Source organism: Neodiprion virginianus, chromosome 4, assembly GCF_021901495.1.
Source record: "Neodiprion virginianus isolate iyNeoVirg1 chromosome 4, iyNeoVirg1.1, whole genome shotgun sequence".
In the NCBI taxonomy this organism is placed as follows: domain Eukaryota; kingdom Metazoa; phylum Arthropoda; class Insecta; order Hymenoptera; family Diprionidae; genus Neodiprion; species Neodiprion virginianus.
In genome coordinates this window covers 31,374,697-31,395,291 of record NC_060880.1, presented here as the reverse complement: position 1 = coordinate 31,395,291, position 20,595 = coordinate 31,374,697, and the positions used below count along the sequence as shown (strand labels likewise).

At 38.8% G+C, this 20,595-nt stretch overlaps 1 protein-coding gene across 4 annotated transcripts; it reads right to left on the bottom strand.

The window, feature by feature from the left end:
* Positions 1–312: 312 nt before the first annotated feature.
* Positions 313–18,955, bottom strand: LOC124303601 (putative fatty acyl-CoA reductase CG5065). Of its 4 annotated transcripts, none has more exons than XM_046761015.1 (8): positions 18,594–18,955; positions 6,766–7,069; positions 4,484–4,800; positions 3,237–3,484; positions 2,131–2,317; positions 1,766–1,951; positions 997–1,257; positions 313–873 (listed from the first exon to the last, which is right to left on the bottom strand). In XM_046761015.1, exons 2-8 carry the CDS (start codon positions 7,012–7,014, stop codon positions 795–797), a joined length of 1,527 nt encoding a protein of 508 aa, XP_046616971.1. In that variant the 5' UTR covers positions 7,015–7,069; positions 18,594–18,955; the 3' UTR covers positions 313–794. The 4 variants fall into 4 exon arrangements, with proteins under 4 accessions (XP_046616971.1, XP_046616974.1, XP_046616972.1 ...); XM_046761018.1 differs by lacking the exon at positions 18,594–18,955 and adding an exon at positions 17,733–17,752; XM_046761016.1 differs by lacking the exon at positions 18,594–18,955 and adding an exon at positions 14,034–14,380.
* Between the last annotated feature and the right edge of the window lie 1,640 nt (positions 18,956–20,595).

Genomic DNA, 20,595 nt, shown 5'->3' with positions numbered 1-20,595 from the left:
ATCGCGTTAGTAACGCCGCGTTTAATTAACACTGTCCTCAAATAAATTGAATGAAAAACACTCGAATTACTACAGACAATTCTTCAATAGTGACGGTATTTTCGTATCTTTTTCTTCGTTATTGGAAAATATTCTTTGGTATGCACTTGGTCCTTTGTCGCGTGGCTGTATAAGCATTTAGGTATACTGAAATGCCCGTAATGTTAACGGTAGAATTGAATGACGAATCAGAGGTTAAAAGAGAAAACACGTGAGGAATAGATTAAAGTTGAGAGTGAGAAAGAGAAAGTAAAGGAAAAAAATATGCAAAAATTAAATTAAACACGTTTCTTTTTAATCTCCACATCAATCCCTATAATTAAATAATATTTTCGCGTATAACTGCATGTTACGTGTCGTATAATACATCGTCCGGTCTCCGAATGTAACTTCCTCACATTATCGTAGATAATACATTGTGGAACAGTAAATATAATAAAACAGTAAACGGCATCGTAATGTATGTACATCTACAAGGCTATATTAGTATGATAACGCTATCTTATAAAGTACTTTTGTTCCTTTTTTTACTTCTTTCATTCTTTGCCCCCCTCCCATTTTTTCCGTCAGATTCCTCGTTCGAAAACCGCACGTGGCAATAGTTGAGGTGCGTAATGATGATTATATGAAAAAATGAAATCGAAAGAAAAAAAAAAAAAAGTGAATAAATATTTTTTTCACAGAACATCGACAGACTGAAATAAGAATAATTTTTTCCCCCTTTTTTTCTCTCGTTTTGCTCCGTTTCACAAACATCACCGACCAAAACTAGCTATCATTTTTATGACAACGATGACACTGAACGCCTGCGTTATTCTGTGAGCCCAGTAGAGTCTGAAAAACGAAGAAAAGATAAATACATAAATAAATAAAGTAACATGAAAGAAAATCAATATCACCACTGACGTTACACGCAACAAGAAAATGATTTATAAAACAAAGCACTCGTATACTCACTTCAGAAGCCGGCTTCTAGCCTTGGTTAGGGTGTCCGGACTGTCTTTTAATATGTATTTTCTAATTCCAAGCATGTACTGATGAACGTAGGCATCCCAATCCATGTAGGTCATGTCGACGTTGAACTCGTTCGCGTCACTCGTCATTTTCACGTCTTTGACTAAATTCTTCATATTATCAGCCTCGAATAGCCATTCGTTTACAGCAAAAAATTCACCGGTTTTCGCCGCTTTCTCAAACCTTCGCGTTATCTTCATCATTCTGTGTGTAGACGAAAAATTGCAAATCATTCCAGAGGATTTGCAAGTTGTTGTTTTATCACAACTTATACAGGATGAAGTGAGAAATTTGTTGAAGGGGAAAAGTAACGATCAAAGATATTTTGAACAACCGAAATAGAGGGACGGTATCTTTGATTCAATGATGATTCATTGCGGTACGAAATGAATTTCGATTCATATCTCCTTGAACGTTGTCGAAGGTCAATGTACGATTACAATAAGTTTACAACGAGGTTTATGATCGAACAATTTGTCCCAGAAGTTGCCGAACTGGCATTGCGTATAATAGTATTACATCAATGTATATCCGATAGTCGTTATGGCGTGTATCGATTTGGCGAAACTATCAATGAAAACATCTGTCTCAGGTTGAATGAACTTTGGATAAAAATATGAGAAGGAATCACAAGTTAATCCGATTAGGTTGAGGAATCGGTGATCTATTGGTAAAATACAATATATAAGTATATTTTTGTCGCATTACTCACATGGGCTTTCCACCTTGGCATCTGAGGACAAGGTCGATTATAAACGCTGGTAAAAAGTGTAAAATTCCGACCAATAGCTTGTGGATGAATTTATTTGTCCTGAAGGTAAATCCCGGATACCACATGACGTATTTCGTCGGTGAATCGATAGCGTGCTTCCTCGTCAGACTTCCAAATTCCGACCACCTGAAACGATAAATTATATACAACGTCCGCCAAAACCATCGAACATTGATCGTGCGTACGGGAGAAACGTACAGCGATTCGGAACACGTGGAAAGACGATAAAAAACGAGCTTCTTTTCTCCCTCGAAATCACGGGGAATCGGAAAAAGGGAGGGGTGGGGGGAGATTTGGGTTAGTACCTGATCGGGTTTAACGATCCGCTCGTACAGTTGTAGATCTGAAGTGATTTCGGTCTGCACATGACGTTGTGCCAAGCTGCTGATATCAGGGTGTTGACGACTTGATCGACCGGGACGACATCGACGATCAGATCAGCGTTGCAAACGATACTCCGTATCGTTCCTCGGCCAATTTCCATCATTATTCCTGTGTGCGATTATGCGGTTTCGCTTGTTAGAATTTGCATATTCCAAGTGTGTGCAATGCCTAGGTGTAATATAAAAACTATCGACTTGCGCAACTGCATGATCTAAGCAGAGTTTCGTGAATTTTTTTCACAACCTCGATACTTTGGTGAAACGGGTATAAACGGGTCTCGGACAAGTAATTAACGCGATAATCGCGGCTTGGCGAAGGACGCGAGATTCTGTTGTTACTACTATTGTCATTATTTTTTATTATTATTCACAATACGGAATTTTATTACATACCGATCGCTGGAAAGGAACCTATCGTTTTACACGGATTTGAGAGGACGCACGGTAAGAGGTTGCTAATCGTATCCGTACACTGGGACGAGCATCTTTCGTGATTATCTCGCAGCCCCTCAACCGACCGTCATTGAAAGGTTTCCAACGATACGTCGCTCGCTTGAGTCGGCTAAGCCGTCGATAGTTTGAAACGTGATATCTTGAGATCCTTATAGCTTTTCATGGCTAGAGCCGATGTAGGCACGCGTATAAGTACTTTCACCCAATTTTGTAACCCAGTTTCGCTGCCGGTCACGTAGAGGAAAGAGATAATCGTATACTACAGCAGCACCCCGAAGTTTCCTCAATTTCAAGGACGCGTGTCTCACCCTACGATCCCTTTATGTAGCCCCGATGAAGAATCGGATGAATCGAGGGTGGAACTTCTCCAGGGTTCCCGCACCCTTCTGCCGGAAATTTATTTTAGGACGGGCTGTGACGTACACGTGTAGATCTGACTCGAAACGATCGATCGATGCGAAGATTCGTTCGAATCCGAATGAGAAGAATACTCGCGAATTTCCACCTTTGAAGGTGCGTGCGGAAAGATGAAGGTTGAGACGGATGGTCGAGAGGTGGAGAGGTGTCGCGCTCACCCGTGATTCCGCAGACGTTGTCGACCCATCCGGGAAACGGTTCCTGATAAGCCGCGCACACTATGCTGGGCCTGACTATGGCTATTGGCAAGCCGACGCCCTTCGTCGAGACGATTTGTTCGGCGAGTCCTTTCGTCAGTGTGTACGTGTTCGGATGCTTGCCGATTAGCCTCTTCTCCAGGAGCGCCAACGTCTCGTCGTCGAGGTTTTCGCACATCTCGATCATCGCCTGGGGTAGAATTCTCGTGCTGGAGTGTAAAAGACGGTTTTTTATTGGGAGATAGATTCTCTGGGTACCGTAGAACCTCGATTATCCGAAACCTCAATTATCCGACACGTGACTTGATTTATCCGAACGCCAAGTACGGACTGTTTGTCGATTTGAATTTGTGTTGTAAATATCGTTACACCTTAAGGTAAAAACTGCATTTCGGTTATCCAATCTTTTGATTATCCGAACGATACTTGGTCACAAATTAGTTCGGATAACGGAGGTTCTGCTGTATATGTTATCGGAAACGAAGGTCGGGGGCGTGGCTGAGCAATATTGCCGCGAGAACTGGGCTATTAGCAAATTGTTTTAGGTCACTTGTACGCGAATACGAAAGTACGAGAAGTCCGGTGCAAGCTGTGAAGCTTGAGTTGTTCAACAAATTCCCCGAAAAAAAATACGACGAAAAAGGTATCTAAAAATTAAATATGGGACACTCGCAAGGAAGGTATCTCAGCTCGATCTCTCCAATTTGATTTCTTTTGCAATATGTTGTAGTAGACTAAAAACTAAGCGATACGTATTTTTTTCAGCTGCCATTAAACACTTTAAATGGGTGAAACTTCCAAACTAAGCCATGTCAAGGGGTGATTTGGCAGTTTCAACCACAAGAACGTAATATTTTTTTAACCAATCCAGCTGGAAAAGTTTTCTCGTAACGAGACATGAAAAACATAATTTTCTCAATTAAAAAAAAAAAAGAAAAAAAAAATTACCAAATCGCCGTTTGACACGCCTGACTTTGCAGGATGTTTTCACCTTCTTAAATTATTCAATGGCGTACGAAAAAAAAAATACGTGTCGCTTAGTTTTTAATCTAATATAACATATTACAAAAAAAGAAAAAAAAAAACAAAATTAAATCGTAGAGATTGACTCGGATCACATTCTTATGTCGCAACGCCATATTTTCATTCCCAATATTTTTCCTTTTACTCATCTCTCCACTCCTCGTCTTCTCCTCGGTGAAACTTACGTGTAAACCGCTTCTCGGATACGCTTTTGATCGGCGTTACTGTAGGCGGTACTGACGTGGACGAAGCTGACCAAATTCTCCATGGACTTGCAGAGCTCTACCATTCGCTCGGTGCCTCGCGTATTGAGGTTGACGGCTACTTTTAAGGGCTCGTCAAATCTGACCGTAGCCGCGCTGTGAAAAACTATCGTCACCCTCTGGGTCAGCATCGCTCTGTCTTCGGGGCTGAGACCGAGATCCGGCATTGCGACGTCACCCTTGACCGGTATCACTTTGCCAATGTTGCCGGGATACTCCCATCGTATTCTGTTGAAAACCTGTCGGTCACGACGAGGAAAGAGAAGAAGTTAGTAGTTTCTTCTGATTTTATCGTTTTTCGTTTATTCAATTTTTCAAATCGTCGAGGCAGGATCGTTTATCGATATTTGTCATTGGAAACCTCAGGACTCCTCGACTCTAGGACGATTTTTCACTCTACGTATAATATTGCTTTTCCGTACTGCAATGAATTCAGGTCGATGATTATCACACGCGCGCTACGAGAGTGATCGGCAACGGACGTAATATTTATAACACGAATAAGTAGGTTGCCACCACGTGGAGTCGGAATTAGACATGTAAGATGGAAAGAATTTTTATCGTCTTAAGAGAGCGAATAATCTGAAGTACGATTTTGGAATCTCGATATATTGTACACCTATGGACGAAGATGAGCCGTCGTTCACGATATCAAGTTCCTTTTATCCCGCCCGATCGATCACGTGTCCCGATCGTTACGGTACATTTTTATACGTACATAGGTGCCCATTTACAATTTGTTAAAAAATAATATTCACGTACGTGTATTATACCTGGTGGTACGCGCGTGTGTCAAAATTATTGGGGGAAAGTTGCAACGTTGCTCAATGTTATATAACTTGTTGAATCTTAATTTTATTCAACAATATAGCTGCACGCAATAAATTGTAACAGTGTAATAATTCTTCAGCGATGACGCGTGTGGATTTCGTCCTTGAGCGACGTTCCACACTCCTCCTCGTAATCAAAGTGAAAGACATACCTATATTTCCACTTTTATTAGTTTCTTTCTCTCATTTTATCTTTCTCCCCCCCCCCCCCCCCCCCTTCTCTCTCTCTCTCCCTCAATTGATCAATTATTACACCCAGTCATCAGTGGGTTCGACTCTTCGCCTACCTTGTACAGCCGGCTTAAAAAGTATAGTATACACAAAGTTTCATTGTACGACGTATAGTATAGATGTTACACGATCGGCATTTTGCCAGTATCGCTTTCATTTGGAATCTAAATACTCTCGCGGCAATAAAATAAACGCGTTCGCTAAAAATATTCATTCACTAAACAAGTTTTTTTTTTTTTTTTTTTTATTGCTTATTCTTTTTCCTTCGCGACTATGCAAATCACACATACAATTCTGTTCGTTATTACTAACCAAGAAACTTTGCATTCCATGCGGTTTCATTCTTGATGAACTACTTTCCAAAGAACGTATATGCAAATCACGGGGCGATTTATGTGGAAGGGATTTTTTCAAATGCAAATTTACTCTTTATTTTCACTTAAAACGCCATTCTTTCCAAGAATTTCTTCATACATCGCGTTGTAACCTTTTAAGAAATTTTTATGATTTTACAAATTGCCATGGAAAAGTGAAACTTTGCCAATTTATTTATCTTATGTATGTTATAAGATACAGGTATAATGTGGCAATTGGTAGGATACATTGAAAATGTATGGCGAAATTCGACTCGTTCTTAAAAATTTCGCCAACATTGAAAGAATGGTAAATTCGTCGGATTGAAAATTTCGCAAATACTTCGTTCGTCCCCGGGAAAAATTTCATCCCCGCCCAGCTAACGAAGAATTCTGTAGCCGAGAAAAGTCGTGTTACGGTACGTGGAATTACAATTATTTATGTTTTTATTTTTGTCTTTTAATTTCTTTTAATCGGACGTATAATTATCGATTAGTCGTACGTAGTAGTGTATAAAATATGTACGTTTGTTTTTCTGCGCGTACACCTTAGATTACTTGCAAATAATTACATGTATACCTGTGTGAAGAATAAACCTTGAGGCCGAGGTGTAATATAACGGTTAGAAAATTATCAGTTTTTCATTTCTATCTATAAACGTAAAATTACCCACAACGGTGCACGTCGACGATCTCTGTTTGCTGCAGGAATAAAAAAAAAAGAAAAAAGAGTAAAAAAGAAGGAAAGGAAAAAAGGGGAAAAAACAGGAATATACAGGATAATTCTTACCGGGTTGTCCATGAGCTCCTGGTGCCTCTGTTCGACGGATTGTCCTTTCTTCGCGCGTATAAGGACGTAAATTGTGCCGAGTCGAGGACAGGATCTCAGCAGCTTCTCGAGCAGCGCTTTGCCCAGGAAGCCGGTCGCTCCGGTTACAAGGATCACCGCGTTTGCGAAGAAGGACTCGATCGAGCCTCCCGCCACGCTCGCCTCGTCGTTTTGATGCCCCGTCTCGGTGTCCGCGTTTGTCGTTCCCATCTTATTTTCACTCTCCAATGTACCGTTCAGCAGATGCCGGTCACTGCCGCAACCGCTGTAACGCAACGGTGCATTGACCGAGTTTAGTTACATGCAGGGAAGATGCGGAGGAACGGGATGAACGTAAGAATGCTGCTGGTCGAACACCTCGAGCTACGTGTCGTTGTCGGCTGTACGTAGATATGCGAATACGTACGTGTAACGAGTACAGTAAGGTGGAAGAAACCTGCACCTTACAAATTCTCTGTACTCTCGTGTCAGTCTCTCTTTTTTTCGACGCTTTTAACCTCTTCTTTCAACGATCTCGAAGAAATGTCAAGATTACAGGCATCCATTATAAATAACATCTAATCGACGCGATATTTACACCGGCATTTGTTATTATTCGTATGTGTAACAGGGGGGTTGATTGTGTGGGCTGAAGTTGGCTTTTTATATTTTCTTCCCCTTTTTTATTACTCATCCTTTTTACCGTCGTTTGTTAGCGTCGTCTGTTTCCATCAAGAAGAATAGAAAAATAGAAATTGGCAACGTACGAGCACGTTCTGCTTTATTACGCGAAAACACAACATTTTCCATAAACCTGCATCGACACACGCTAACGTTACTAATTTTTCAATCTCGCCATAACGCGAGGGGTTGCAACTTGCAATTTGGTTTGTACCTAACTTTTGCAAAACAGAGAAATTTGGACGTCGGTCGATGTGAAACGCAGTCTGTACTTCTCATCGTGGAATCGTCACGCGGCATTGCGAAGTTCGGGGGATATATGTGAAATAATAATACGTATTCACTATTCATACAGCGTAGGCTGCCACCAGCCTTCGCATGTCTATCTATCTACGTAGCCTTCGCGCCGTGGTGGGTAAAACCTGATAGATAGGCATAAGAGGATCGATCCGTCCGTTAATATAAATGATAGCACGAGCGGCAACTCGGCTATACCCCGTTGCTCCAATCCTGCAAGTGGGTGACTTCGTTTCTCGCTAACGACGCGAACCAGGCATGGTCTGCGAGTCTATGTCGTGGGACTAGCTCGCCTTAAACCCGGTTTGAAAACCTTTTCGTTACTTCGATATCGGCACAAATTTCCCTTGTGTACAGAATTCATCACGAGCGATAAACTTACACGCTTGCGGTAGACTCGGCGAAGAGTCGCGCGTTGCAGCATTAAATAATAATCGGAGTTGGATTTTTATATCGAAAGAGAAATTTCATTTGTTGTATGGTTGGTAGGTTTTTTGCTAAATCGACGCTGTTTCAGTGACTGTCTAAATATTAGTTGGAAGTGTGTACGAGACTAACTATTTCCTGTAATTACACACTTAGTCGTCGATATTAGAGTTTCTGGTGACTATTTCAATCTTGAATGGTTTACCAAATTTTTTCAGTCAAACAAGGCCTTAACGTTGGTTTATTATTTCATTATTGCATCAAATTGTCGCAATTGTTCCGTAAAATATATTCATAACGGGTATAGCCGTAATTAAATGGAAAAGTAACATATGTGTACTAAATTTTCTAATACTAGCTACAGCAATAAACTCATTTTCATTTTGTTCAGAGAACTGGTTTTTTTTTCGTTTATGATGAAAGAAATGAAGTTCAATCGGCTTATTATTTATGGCTGGATAAAAGTTTCACGATACGTCAATGTGTATGTAAGAACGTCTTAGACGACGAATCGAAGACTCGTCGTATGCATAATGAAATGAGCTTGCGAATCTTTATTCGTTTTTTTTTTTTTTTATCATTCCGTTCGAAACTCTTACGAAATATTTTATTCCTTGATTGCAGAATCGAGTCCGAGAGAGAAATCATCTCAATATTTAATACATAGCAATACAAAGGAGGGAAAGTCGGGGTCTGAAGATTGCGGCGTATTGAATTTTCAAACGACTACTTACACCTTCGTTTTTCAGCTCGTTTTAACTTTTCGAGAGAAACTCTGGTTTTAAAGAAAATCCGATGATCAGCTATAGCTATACATGCCTGTAGCGTAGGTTTGATAAAATTGAGGATACAAAAGAAGAACAGAGGTTTATAAACACGCGGTAAAATACACGTATACATGAAATGCAAGTTATAATTTGGTTCGTCAACATTCTCGTGCCATTTTTTTCTTTTTTTTTCCTCTACCTTTTTTTTCTCGTTGTAAATCTTGTGTCGGTAACAACGTCGCGGTTGTTAATTTTCTTGCGTAATCGTATGAAATCACAAAGATAAGCTATCTGCGGATGCTTTGGTGTGCTCAGTTTTATCCACGTGTACGTCAATTGTCGGGAACGCACTCTATAACGCCGCAACAAAATGCGAAATCACCGTTTTTCCCTGAACCTTACCCCAATGACTTTATTCTTTCTTATATCCCACGTTAACTGAACGTTTTTTTTTTTTATCGCGAATTGCTTACCGGAGGACGTTTGAGCTGGAGGACGTTTCTTTGGCTATCACGATGTAAACGGATCTGTGCGGTACTTCGGATCGCCATTGTTTATTTACATATACACGTAGGTACCCAGGCAGCACCAAAGTCAATTCCGTCGAAAAGACGTCTAAAGGATGTCTTAAGCCTCATTTTCTAACGTCCGTAAGGCCCCAAGGACATCTTTTATGTTAGGCGTCAGAAAATGCCGCATAAGATATCTTTTAGAGGTCTTTTCGACGAATTTAAGTTTCATAGATTTTGGATAAAATCTTCAACGATATGGATCTGGATCATTGGATCATTGGCAGAAAAAATATACAGACATTTGTTTCAATGAATCGTGTTACAGGACGAAGTTTGCTGCAATTGCTGTAAACTTTTATAGCGAAAGCGAATGATGATGACGCTGATTATAATAACGTGAGAATTATCAGTAAATTGGGTACCCAACGTTCATGTTATACCTTTATAATAACTGCAACGATTAAACTTATTCGCGTTGAACGGTTGAAACAAAATTTTACAGCAAATGTGATGATTCTTATCATATTTTTATCCTTCGATCCATCGTGAAAACACACCTATTTCACATCAGCGTTATCGAAAGATCACTAAACTCGAGGATAAGTGCGTTCGTATGAATTTAAACTCGCGCAGTATTATACACGCGACGTATGTGTATTACAATATACCTGAAGTATAAGCCTGTATCGATTAGGAATAGAGAAAACCTTGGTCTATCCGTTAAAGTCTTAACACTAGACGGCTCACATTATACGACTGCTTCACTTTGGATTTTTTACTTTATAACACCTAACTATTTTTCGTATCTTAGTAACAGCTGTTGCGATAGCTACGCGGATGAAAATTTGATAACGAACGCAATGAATTTTTAGTTTATTTTATTCCAGCTGCTGATCTGCGTAATTAACGACTTGCGACGAATTTAGGGAATCCAATTCAGGTCTTTGAATTCTCACGATCCGATCGTTGGGTTTAGATGACATTTGAGGTACATCTGATTGGTGTTTTGTAGTAGAAACTGCATGATACATTTTTAATTTGTATCCTTTTGATCGTCGCGACGCGATTGTAGAATTGGCGGGAATTAGATGCGAGAGGTTGTTGAACAACAAAAAAACAAAAAAAAAAAAAAAACAAACGCGGAGGATAAGTAAATTTCGCCCGCTGAGGAACAAAAACAAAATTTATTCAGTTCGTAATATAGTATATTTTATCGTCCTGGCGAGCTGTTTGTGAAAATGACGATATCATGTTGTTTATAATAAATTGAGAATTATACCTTGGGTTGCCACGATTCGCGCTGCTACAAATACACATTTCATCTATACATCTACATTAGGTTTATAAAACAGTGTTGTAACAGGAATTTGTTATACTATACCTATTGCCAAAAATAGTTGCATAATCGTCGTATACATGTATATATTGTCACCTTGGTAAACGATTCGTATCAATTGTGACTATTTCAGGATTGGAATATATTTCTAACAATTACCGAATCGAATAATTTAACCGATACGCAGGCTTTTAATGTCCGAATTTCACCCTCATTAACATCGTGATTATGTGTATAAATATGTATACAACCACTCGAGTGTTATTCGTTGAGCGTTAATGTGTAATTGTGTATATAAAAAGACTTGCTATTCGTTTCTCAAATACATAAAATCATGACCGCACGTTTCTCATAGCTCACAATCAGTTTCAACAAGTTATAATAAGTACAAGGCTGAATCGGACGGGTGGTTCAATTACACCCTATTAGAATTTCTGTCGGGTATAATTCTCGTGAAAGAATTTGTACGAGTTCGTTTGAAAGTCAACGTTTCATCGTACGAGCAATGATCTTCTTGTAATACGAATGAGAAATGTGTGAATAAAAAAAAAAAAAAAAAAATAATTAATAAATTTATAAAAATGAAAAACAAACAAACAAGATCGTTAATTTCTGCGCTGCACGCGCGGTTCGGTTCTCCATAAATCTTTTTATTCATCGCTCGCACAATCGCTATGTGTATCGTTTCTCGTAATACGGTAATCATCGCCTTCGAATTGCGATTTACGATCACTGCACATTTATATCCTAGGTATATCCACATCATAAAGTTCGTTGAATTTTCTCGGTCAGGCTATCAAAGCGAGTGTTTTCGATTGTAGTAACACGTAGAGCCAACAAACCGACCCGTACCAATGTATCATTACATAAGTGATATGTATAACGGCGAAATTACGCTCTCGTAAAGTTCGTCGTACGTATATGTACGTATGTACGTGTATATATGTATATTAGATTGTATACATATATATGAGGAATAAGAGCAGATCGTATAATATCATCGTAAAAAGCATGGCCACAGCTGGGTAAATAGGCGTGCTTGCGAAAGTGTATCACGCGCGCGTGTGTGTGTGTGTGTTTGTCAGTGTATTTATTATCGCACGTGTGCAAGAATATCGAACCAAAAATATCGTCGAACATTTTTATACCATGTGACGTGAAAATTATGATTCTGCAGAGGCTGTAATGTTAAATAAAATAAACCAAAGTAATACTTATTGTAATAAAGAAAGAGGATTCTTATGTGATTTGAACGTGCATGAAAACTCGGGGTCAATTAAAGTGAATAAAAATCGATTTGAACTGTGCGTTAAATTACCTACCAGACAATATTGATACGTTGATTGTAAAATTGGTGATCTAATGTATACCTATCAGGGTAATACGGTTTGGTGGAATTTATGATTTTTTTTTTTTTTTTTTTTTTTTATAATGTATATTTCAATTTCCATAGACTTACGCCTCGTTCCGTCTCCCTCGTGTATTGCAAGGTGCCTATATACGTGTATTATATACGTAAGTACGGTCGTTGACAAAGATATATTGCGGGGTTCGTAATACGAGCACGCGTGTTCTTTTCCTACTACAATTTTAATACGCGCGGTACAATTTGCGCAGATATTACGCAGCTAATAAGTTGAACGGATTTTTAATACGCATGCGTGCCGAGGTATACATGATAGAAATTCGATTTGAGTAACCGTTTTAAAATATAAACGATGCGGTATATTCCTTGACAAAGTGCAGACCTACGTATTTCATTTTAAACAGCTATTCTGGACTGGATCGTTCAATTTCCGCGTTATTGTCTTCACTCCGTATTACATGCCCGATGATAATGTTAGACGCGGTTGGAGATTTTTCTTCATTTTATAAGGACACGAGGAGGAACTACACGACAATAAGGTCACGGGTCGATCCGGATTACGTCGGGATGGAATTATTTTTAAGAAGGAAAATTTAACTTGAGTTTTCTAAAGCGCTTACAGAGTTGCCAAATGTGCAGCTCTTCTTTAATTCCGTTTTTCATCCGGCTTGTTATAGATGCAGATTAGAGGTATATCGATACACACGTGTACGGATACTCGACGAAACGTTCGTGCCGAACTGAAAGTGCGGACGAAGAGAAGGAAGATCGTTATTCTAGATTATCGAAACTTGACGAATCGATTTTTCGTTACTTCCTTAAATTGAACCAGTTCTAAGATTTTTCATCCCAAACGAATCGTTGACATTTCTCTGGAGGCTCGTCGCTTTACTTTTACACTCTGCGTAGTCCAAGTTTTAGAGCAGATTTTTAAAAACAAATGTACACCAAACGAAATAGCGGATCAATCCTTCGATAAGTCGAGTTCGTCCCACCCGCGTTGGTCTCATGTTTCCAGCTTATCTCCGAAATTTTGTTACCACGTCGGTTGTGAAGGATGGTCGGTTTTGTTTGCTCGATAATCGCGCCGTTGCAGCAACTGGCCGTTTGGTTTGAAAACAGATTTTCCCACTAACAAGTAGGCACACGTTATACACGCGAACGAAACTGTTTCTCCTGCTTCAACGAATCGCAAAAGTTAGCCCTACTCGATTATTTTTGTCCTAATTGCGGCTATTTGGTCCGCGACGTAAGACCCGTGCATTGAATATCCATGCAGAATTTGAAACGCCGGACGATCTGCAATATACGTCAGTAAGTATCTTATAAATCAGCTGATGCCGAGCTTCTTCGCGTCTCGCGAAGCGATTGCAGACTCAATTGTTGTGTACTCGAACGAAACATAGGAAATATTGTTAGGCATGAAATTCGGTAACTGCCTGGTAGGACGATTCTTTTTATCAATCTTACGATGCAAAATAACGATCAGACTGGGCGATATTCTTTTTATCCAACTGCAATAATAATTTCACCAAACGCCAAAGTTTCGTCAAAGCAAAACAAGCAAACAAAACGAATCGGATACGTTACGCAACGCAACGACAAAGTCTTGCAACCCTTGGTAGACTGCATCCGAAGCGACAAAGCTCTACAGGTATTTCGTCTCTCGGTCTCTTCAACTTGCACGAATTAACCGTTCTATCCGCACGTTTTACCACGCCGCGGTTAAACATTGGCGCGAAGAATTAATCCCGATTCCGCAAAGTGTCTGTATGAAGTTGGTTTGAAAACTCATCACACTCTCCGTCCCTTCTTTTTCTACCTTTCTTTATCCCCGCCGTGTAACACGTATAAATCATACTCACGATAGTACGGATCAGTTTTTACCCTCCCTTCCACACTCGAGCCTTTCTTCGTCGGTCTTTCGCTCCGACATTCTCTGCCCCTTGTGTATCGGCTTGTCCACCCCCGAGTTCACTCCCTTACGTACGTGAAATTCGACCGAGCCACCGAATTACGATTGCGATCTATTACTTACTCCGAGCGATCGTTTCTTTGGCGTAAAATTTGCCTACTTTACGCTCTAGTCAATTCGAGTCCGACCGTCACACGCGGCTCCAACGGCCCCCGGTACACTCACTGCCTGTCGAATAGGGGGTAGAAATTTTGTTGCCGAGGGGTGGGGTTCGTTCCTTCCTTTGCCTTCCTTTGCCCTCCTTTGTCGGCTCCGGCAGGTGCACGCTCGCTCTTTTTCCTATCGATCGTTTCTACCGCCAGATGGCACCGTTGGCAAGGGTTGCACCATACGCGCAGGGCTGTTTTTACCGGCGGACTTCCTTTTATTCCGACCGAAGAGACGCCTTGTTTATTTATTTAGTATTTTACTAACCGTACTCTTTTCTCTTTAAATATTTTACAAACCGTCGAGATTTCGTGCACTTTGTATAATTTAGGCATTTGCGGTCGATTTTGAAATCGTGACGATCAGTTTTACCCATTATTATACGCTGTATTTACAGGAGTCAGTTGTCAGCCCGCGGTTCTCATTTTATAACTTATTTTCGGCTTTTCATTATTTCACCACAAGTTTTCATTTTTTAGCAATAATTACACGGGAGAAAAATGTAACTAGGAATTTGAAACACTTTTGATCCTTTGAGTCAACTTTTATGACGCGATAGTAGTTTGCGTGATTTTTGGAGTCGTTGATTTGAAATCTGAAATCTTGTTTTCAAAATTCAATATGGTGGATGAAAATTTCAAACTTGATCGAATACGGTCAAAAAACTTTACGCAGGGATTTTTGGGGCTACTAATTTGATTCGTCACACTAGGTTTTCCAAATCTGATGTCGGATTCGTAATCAGCGATCCCAAAAACCATTGGATAGAGTTTTTTTTCTGGCTTCGATTGAATGTGAAATTTCGGTCCGCCATGTTGGATCCACCATCTTGAATTTTGAAAACAAGATTTCAGAATCCAAATCAGCGGCTCCAAAAATTTTGTAATTTCTGTAAAACATGTACAAGTGTAGAAAGGTAACTTTCTTTATTCTCATTACTTCAATTTTCACGACTTTTGTCAATCAATTTGTTTCTAACAATAATAATTTACATTACATTGCAATAATTACTCTCGAGTATTGAAAACCCATTATTACACCATCAGAAATAGGAAAAGACCGCAAAGAAGTATGTTGAAAAGTTCTTTAAATATACAAAAAAACGGACACTTTGACTCAAAGGGTTAAGTATATGTTTTGCTATTTCATAATTCTGCAGGCGAATCATTAAAAGTTTCGTCAAATTTCTCACTGCCGTACGTATGCAGTGACAAGGCCATGTATGTACACCGCTGCAAAGATTAACAATAAATATTCTCCTCCAAACCTCCTGACGACAGTTGTAATAACACGTATGTAATATACGTATAATATACGTATGAGATAATGCAACAGTGATAAGTAACAATGAAATTCCATTATCCTATCACGCCACTATTTCACCTTATTAAATATGATATTATCTGCAGTCGCACAGCCTTACATGGTTCGTTGTGTGAAAAAAGCAGCGTTTTTTTTTTTCGGTAGTCTAGGCGCGAGTCAAACGAACCGTTTCTAATGCGCGCCGGGAGTTTGCGAATATTTACAGCAATTATAGCCGGAGCTACCTTGTATTTTCACTCAACGTTTTGTGTCCTCATTATACGAATCGCTGTTGCTGTTATTATCATTTCGAGTCTCTTCATTGCCGTTTAAACGATGCAGCCTCTGCTCAAGTTCGTTTTCTCCTCGTATTATTTTTTTTCTTATTCTTGTGTATAATCCTAAACAGCCATTCGTCATGCCTCTAGGTAGTTTTGACACATCGTGTCAACGTGGAAGAAGGATTGAAAAAAAAAACAGAGAGAATATACGACGATGATGTTAAACGGTTAAATTTCTATTATGAATAATATGACGAAAGACGGAAAAAGGTAAAAATAAAAGAAAAACCGCACATACATTGTTACCGCGTTACATAATTTTGATCACCTGACCCACCGGTGTATTTTTAAACTCAACACTCTACTTGCCTCTAATAGTGGTTTTATCGCACTCGTTAGGCTGTTTTATAATACATACCGCATTCTTCATCTTCATAAATTGTATCATTTCTTAACGTGTACAACTACCGAATCGACACATTGATTATTCTTTTTTTCAAAAATAGTCACCAAAATCATTACCAATTACGTCAATTTTCGAAATGTTACAGTATAGCAAGGCATACGATATTTTCTTCAACGTCGTTTTTTCAATTCGTACTACTTTTTCTGGGCGGGAACCGAGATATCCATTGGCGTACATTTTTTTTTTTTTTTTCCTCACCAATAATATACATAAATCTTTATATCTGGTATATTTTACCGCAGGGAGTTTGATACTCTGATATTACGTACAATTTCCTGTGTAGTATATATATATATATTATATGTATAGGATTTCAACATTTTATCCCTATAATTATTGCTGTTATAATTAATGAATTTTTTCTATAATTTCGACCATGCAAATAATTCGCTATCAAACGCTTGCACGTAGGTGTTACTTTTTTTTCACAGTCGAAACGATCCGCTCTTGAGCTCGTCTTGAGTTTCAACGAACGGAACTGCTGATAAATTTAATTGCTTCCACTCGCATTCACCGGCTGCTTGATACACATTTCATGCATGTATATGTGTGCACGTGCGTTTACATTTCTACACCATAGCGTAAAGCATGCACGAGAATCATTTCGTTTGCTCGCACGTTCGCTCGATCGACGTTTGCATGGTGCATTAGTCGTCGATACGATCGTGAAATCAATTAGTTCTCATATTTGTAACCTTCGCAAAATGCAACACGGATCTCAATGGAATTGGGATAGGTATAACGCAGAGAATGAAGTGGGACGAAAAGTGTTGGAGACTGAAATTTTTCAAGTTAACGCGTTTGCCGAATTAAATTGTGCACGGAAATCTGTCGACTTATCGTTACGGATGAAGAAAATAAAAAAGAATTTCTCCTCAAGTTTTTATCTAATTAGGTGAAAAAATTTGACCTACTCTTTTCGTTTCTTTAATTATATTTTTTTTAACTTAATTAAAAGATGATATTCTTTTTAATTAAAATTTTTTTTCGCGCCGCTTGACCGCGATTACGATTGTCGAATTTTTAAGAACAGTAATTGTTATACTCGCTCGCAAAACTCGACAACGGAAAGTTGCTAGAAACGGCATTCGTAATGTTTATTAATATAAAACATAGCATCGCGAATTAAGAACAATCTTCCCGCCGTCGAGTGCAGTATTAAAATTAGTGTTTTGCCGAATGAAAGTGAGATGAAAAAAATAAAAATTATCCGTACACTGACCACGTTGATACATCGTGAGTAGTCAAAACAACGTTCATTCACCTCGCAAACAGATTATTCCATTTTATTACTCATCCGGTTTTTATACACGTTAATAAAACATTCTCGCTTGGAATTTCAGAGCGTCAAGATATGCGTTCAACGATTATCATTCCAAACCGTTCTACTTACACGAATGCAATGAATTATTTTTTCCTCTATCCTTCCCTCATTCGTTATCCATCACTTCGATTAGAGAAATCTCTCGGAACGACAGAGGGTAAAATAAATTCGCAAACTTTTCGACTGCTTCGAATGGTGTCGGCACTTTTTTTGCAAATACAAAATTCACCGTTAACTGCATGGAATTCACGCGATAACCGGAGATTTCCGATTGGGTCGATCGTCCGTATCTATCGACTATGCAGGTCATTGATCATCTACTGCACTCGCAGCAGCAGCAGCTTTCGCATTTTCTCTAAGCGCACGCCTACTTCTTGACCGATTTAAAAAGCTATTGGACTACTTCCCGCTTATCTGTTATTTTCGTGTTAATTTTTTACTTCAGTTCTACGCATACGTTTACGTTACTGCAGGGCGTGCGAAAGAATTGCACGATTTGCGAACTAAATTATGGCCGGTCATCGGGGGATTTTTCAGAATAAATAAAACTCGAGCAATGAATAAATAAATAGATTATTGAGTGAAATTGGCACGTAGCCGCGCGATAATTAATGCACTTCCTGGCACAGCAAATGTGCGCATTAATTAGACACACGTTATTTATGCGACGGGTATGCATATAATTGATCCAAAGGTACATTAGAAATCGTACGTGTTGCACAAGTGAAAACTGCATCACATCTGCACCTCGCTATCACACCCACAAATATGCAACCTGTTGCGGAAGCACTTTCTTCAATTCACTGTATACAATTATACATATAGTATCTATCTATTATATTAATAAATTAGAACTTGCATATATATACATATATTATATTACGTTACATTATATCGTCACTTGATAAATTCGAAAAGGCTCAAACTTACCGCTTTAACGTCCGTGGTAACGAATGAGAACGGATAAGTAAGAGAAGGACGAGAAGAAGTAGAACAAAAAAAAAAAAAAAAATTACCAAAAAAAGAAAAAACTCGACACTCGGAAGCACACGGAACTGAATTTTTTAGGATACAAATAAAATAGAATATTTTTATTATTTTTGTTACAATTTTACGGTGCTACAGAATTGAAGCAGGAACTTTGTCATCGTTGTCAGTATTATTGTTTTATTATTATTATGATTGATATTTTTATCGTTATTATTACAAGTAAGGTATTCGGAACCGTGTGTGAAATGTATTTAATTTGTTAAAATGTAGTTTCGTTAGGCCTGTAACGAACTGTAGCAACAGTTCTTCAGCAACTGGCGCGAAAGCATGCGGTGGTATCCCTCTAAATATGCTTTACCGCTTGCAATCGCTACTTTCCCCCACCAATTTAATCTTGCCTGCATGCAATGTTAGATATTATTGTTACCACAAGAGGCGGCGTTTCATTCACGCGTGACTTTACCTTTATATCCGTAGTAGGGTGGCCGTTCTTTCGACTTTGGCAAAAATTTTTGACCCCTCCCCCCCCCCCCCCCCCTATTTTCCGTCTGAAAATATAATCAAGATATGCGTGAAAAAAAAATAAATAAATAAATACGAACAAACAAATGCGCGTAAAGTTAGTAAACGCTCGAATAATTTTAACTCGTGCCCCGATGTTTCGAAAATTTGATATCGAAAATATAAGTATAATTTTTTGAAACCAATACTTGTTTATTTTTTATACGCATAATATCAGTAGGAAGAATCGGAAATTTGGCACACTCTTTGAGTATATTTCATGGTGTGTAATTGCGATGTTTGTAGAATTTTTTGTTGTCACCGGTAAACTATCAATATTCTTATACAAACACTTCGCGGATGTGATGTTACGAGTTTAAGTTTTATTGTTATTGAAAAAATGAGTGAAAATCGTACTTCGTACCTTTAAATATGTTCGAAGAATGTGCCAAATTTCAAATCTTTGCGAGCGATGTTACGTGCGCAATAAAGATTTGAGTATTTTTATCGATCTAACATAGAAAAGTTATACATGTATCTTTCTTTTAAAATTTTCGGAAAAATTTTACCAAGCCGAAATATGCTTGTGGTTATTATTCCGTTTACGTGCATGTTGCGTGTAAATAATACATCTCTATCAAACATATCCAGAGATAAATTTCAGATGTTTTTTTCTTTTTTGTTTTCATTTTGTGTCCGTCAAGTCCCAATACATTTCGTATAATTGTATCTATATCTTTGTAATACATTATGAATTTTTTCGATACCGAATTATATACTTTTTATGCTGATTATGCCGAAATTTGTTTATTCGAATGTCTTGTCATTATCAATTCTTGTCCATTGCAATCCCTCGATTCGCACACGCGTAACTTGCTGAGTTCGCGGTATTATGGGATGCCGTTGTTATACGTTTTCATTCAAATATCCGAGTGTCCGTATTACGACTGAACGGAGTAAGAAAATATACGATTTGTAGAAAACGTTAGAAATTTGATAAAACTTGCTCGCTCTGTCGGTAAAATAGATAGTCGAAGCGACTTTCTGCCGATTCTAATCAACGTAATCTCTACACTTCGATGCTGTTGCCACGATTTCTATCTTCACACGCGCTGCACGCAGCAGAAGGAGTTTGAAGAAAAGAAGAAAACATGAATAAAAAGTTTGTCTCCGTCGGAGACGTTGCAGGTTCAGAAAAATACTTCTTGCTGTGCCAGATAATCCAGGTCGTTGGACTTGTTTCTTCAAAGATCCGTACGATCGTCGCGAATGCTGCTGCAGAGAGATCGGTGGCCGGATTCACTCGATAACGGTTCCGTTTTCTTTGTTGATTAAACGATGTCGGATGTCTTATTTCCAAAGAATTTGCAACCAGCCCGCGAGTCACATCTCGATTTCGCAGATTTCACTTTATTTGCATCACAAATTCTCTAGATTTATT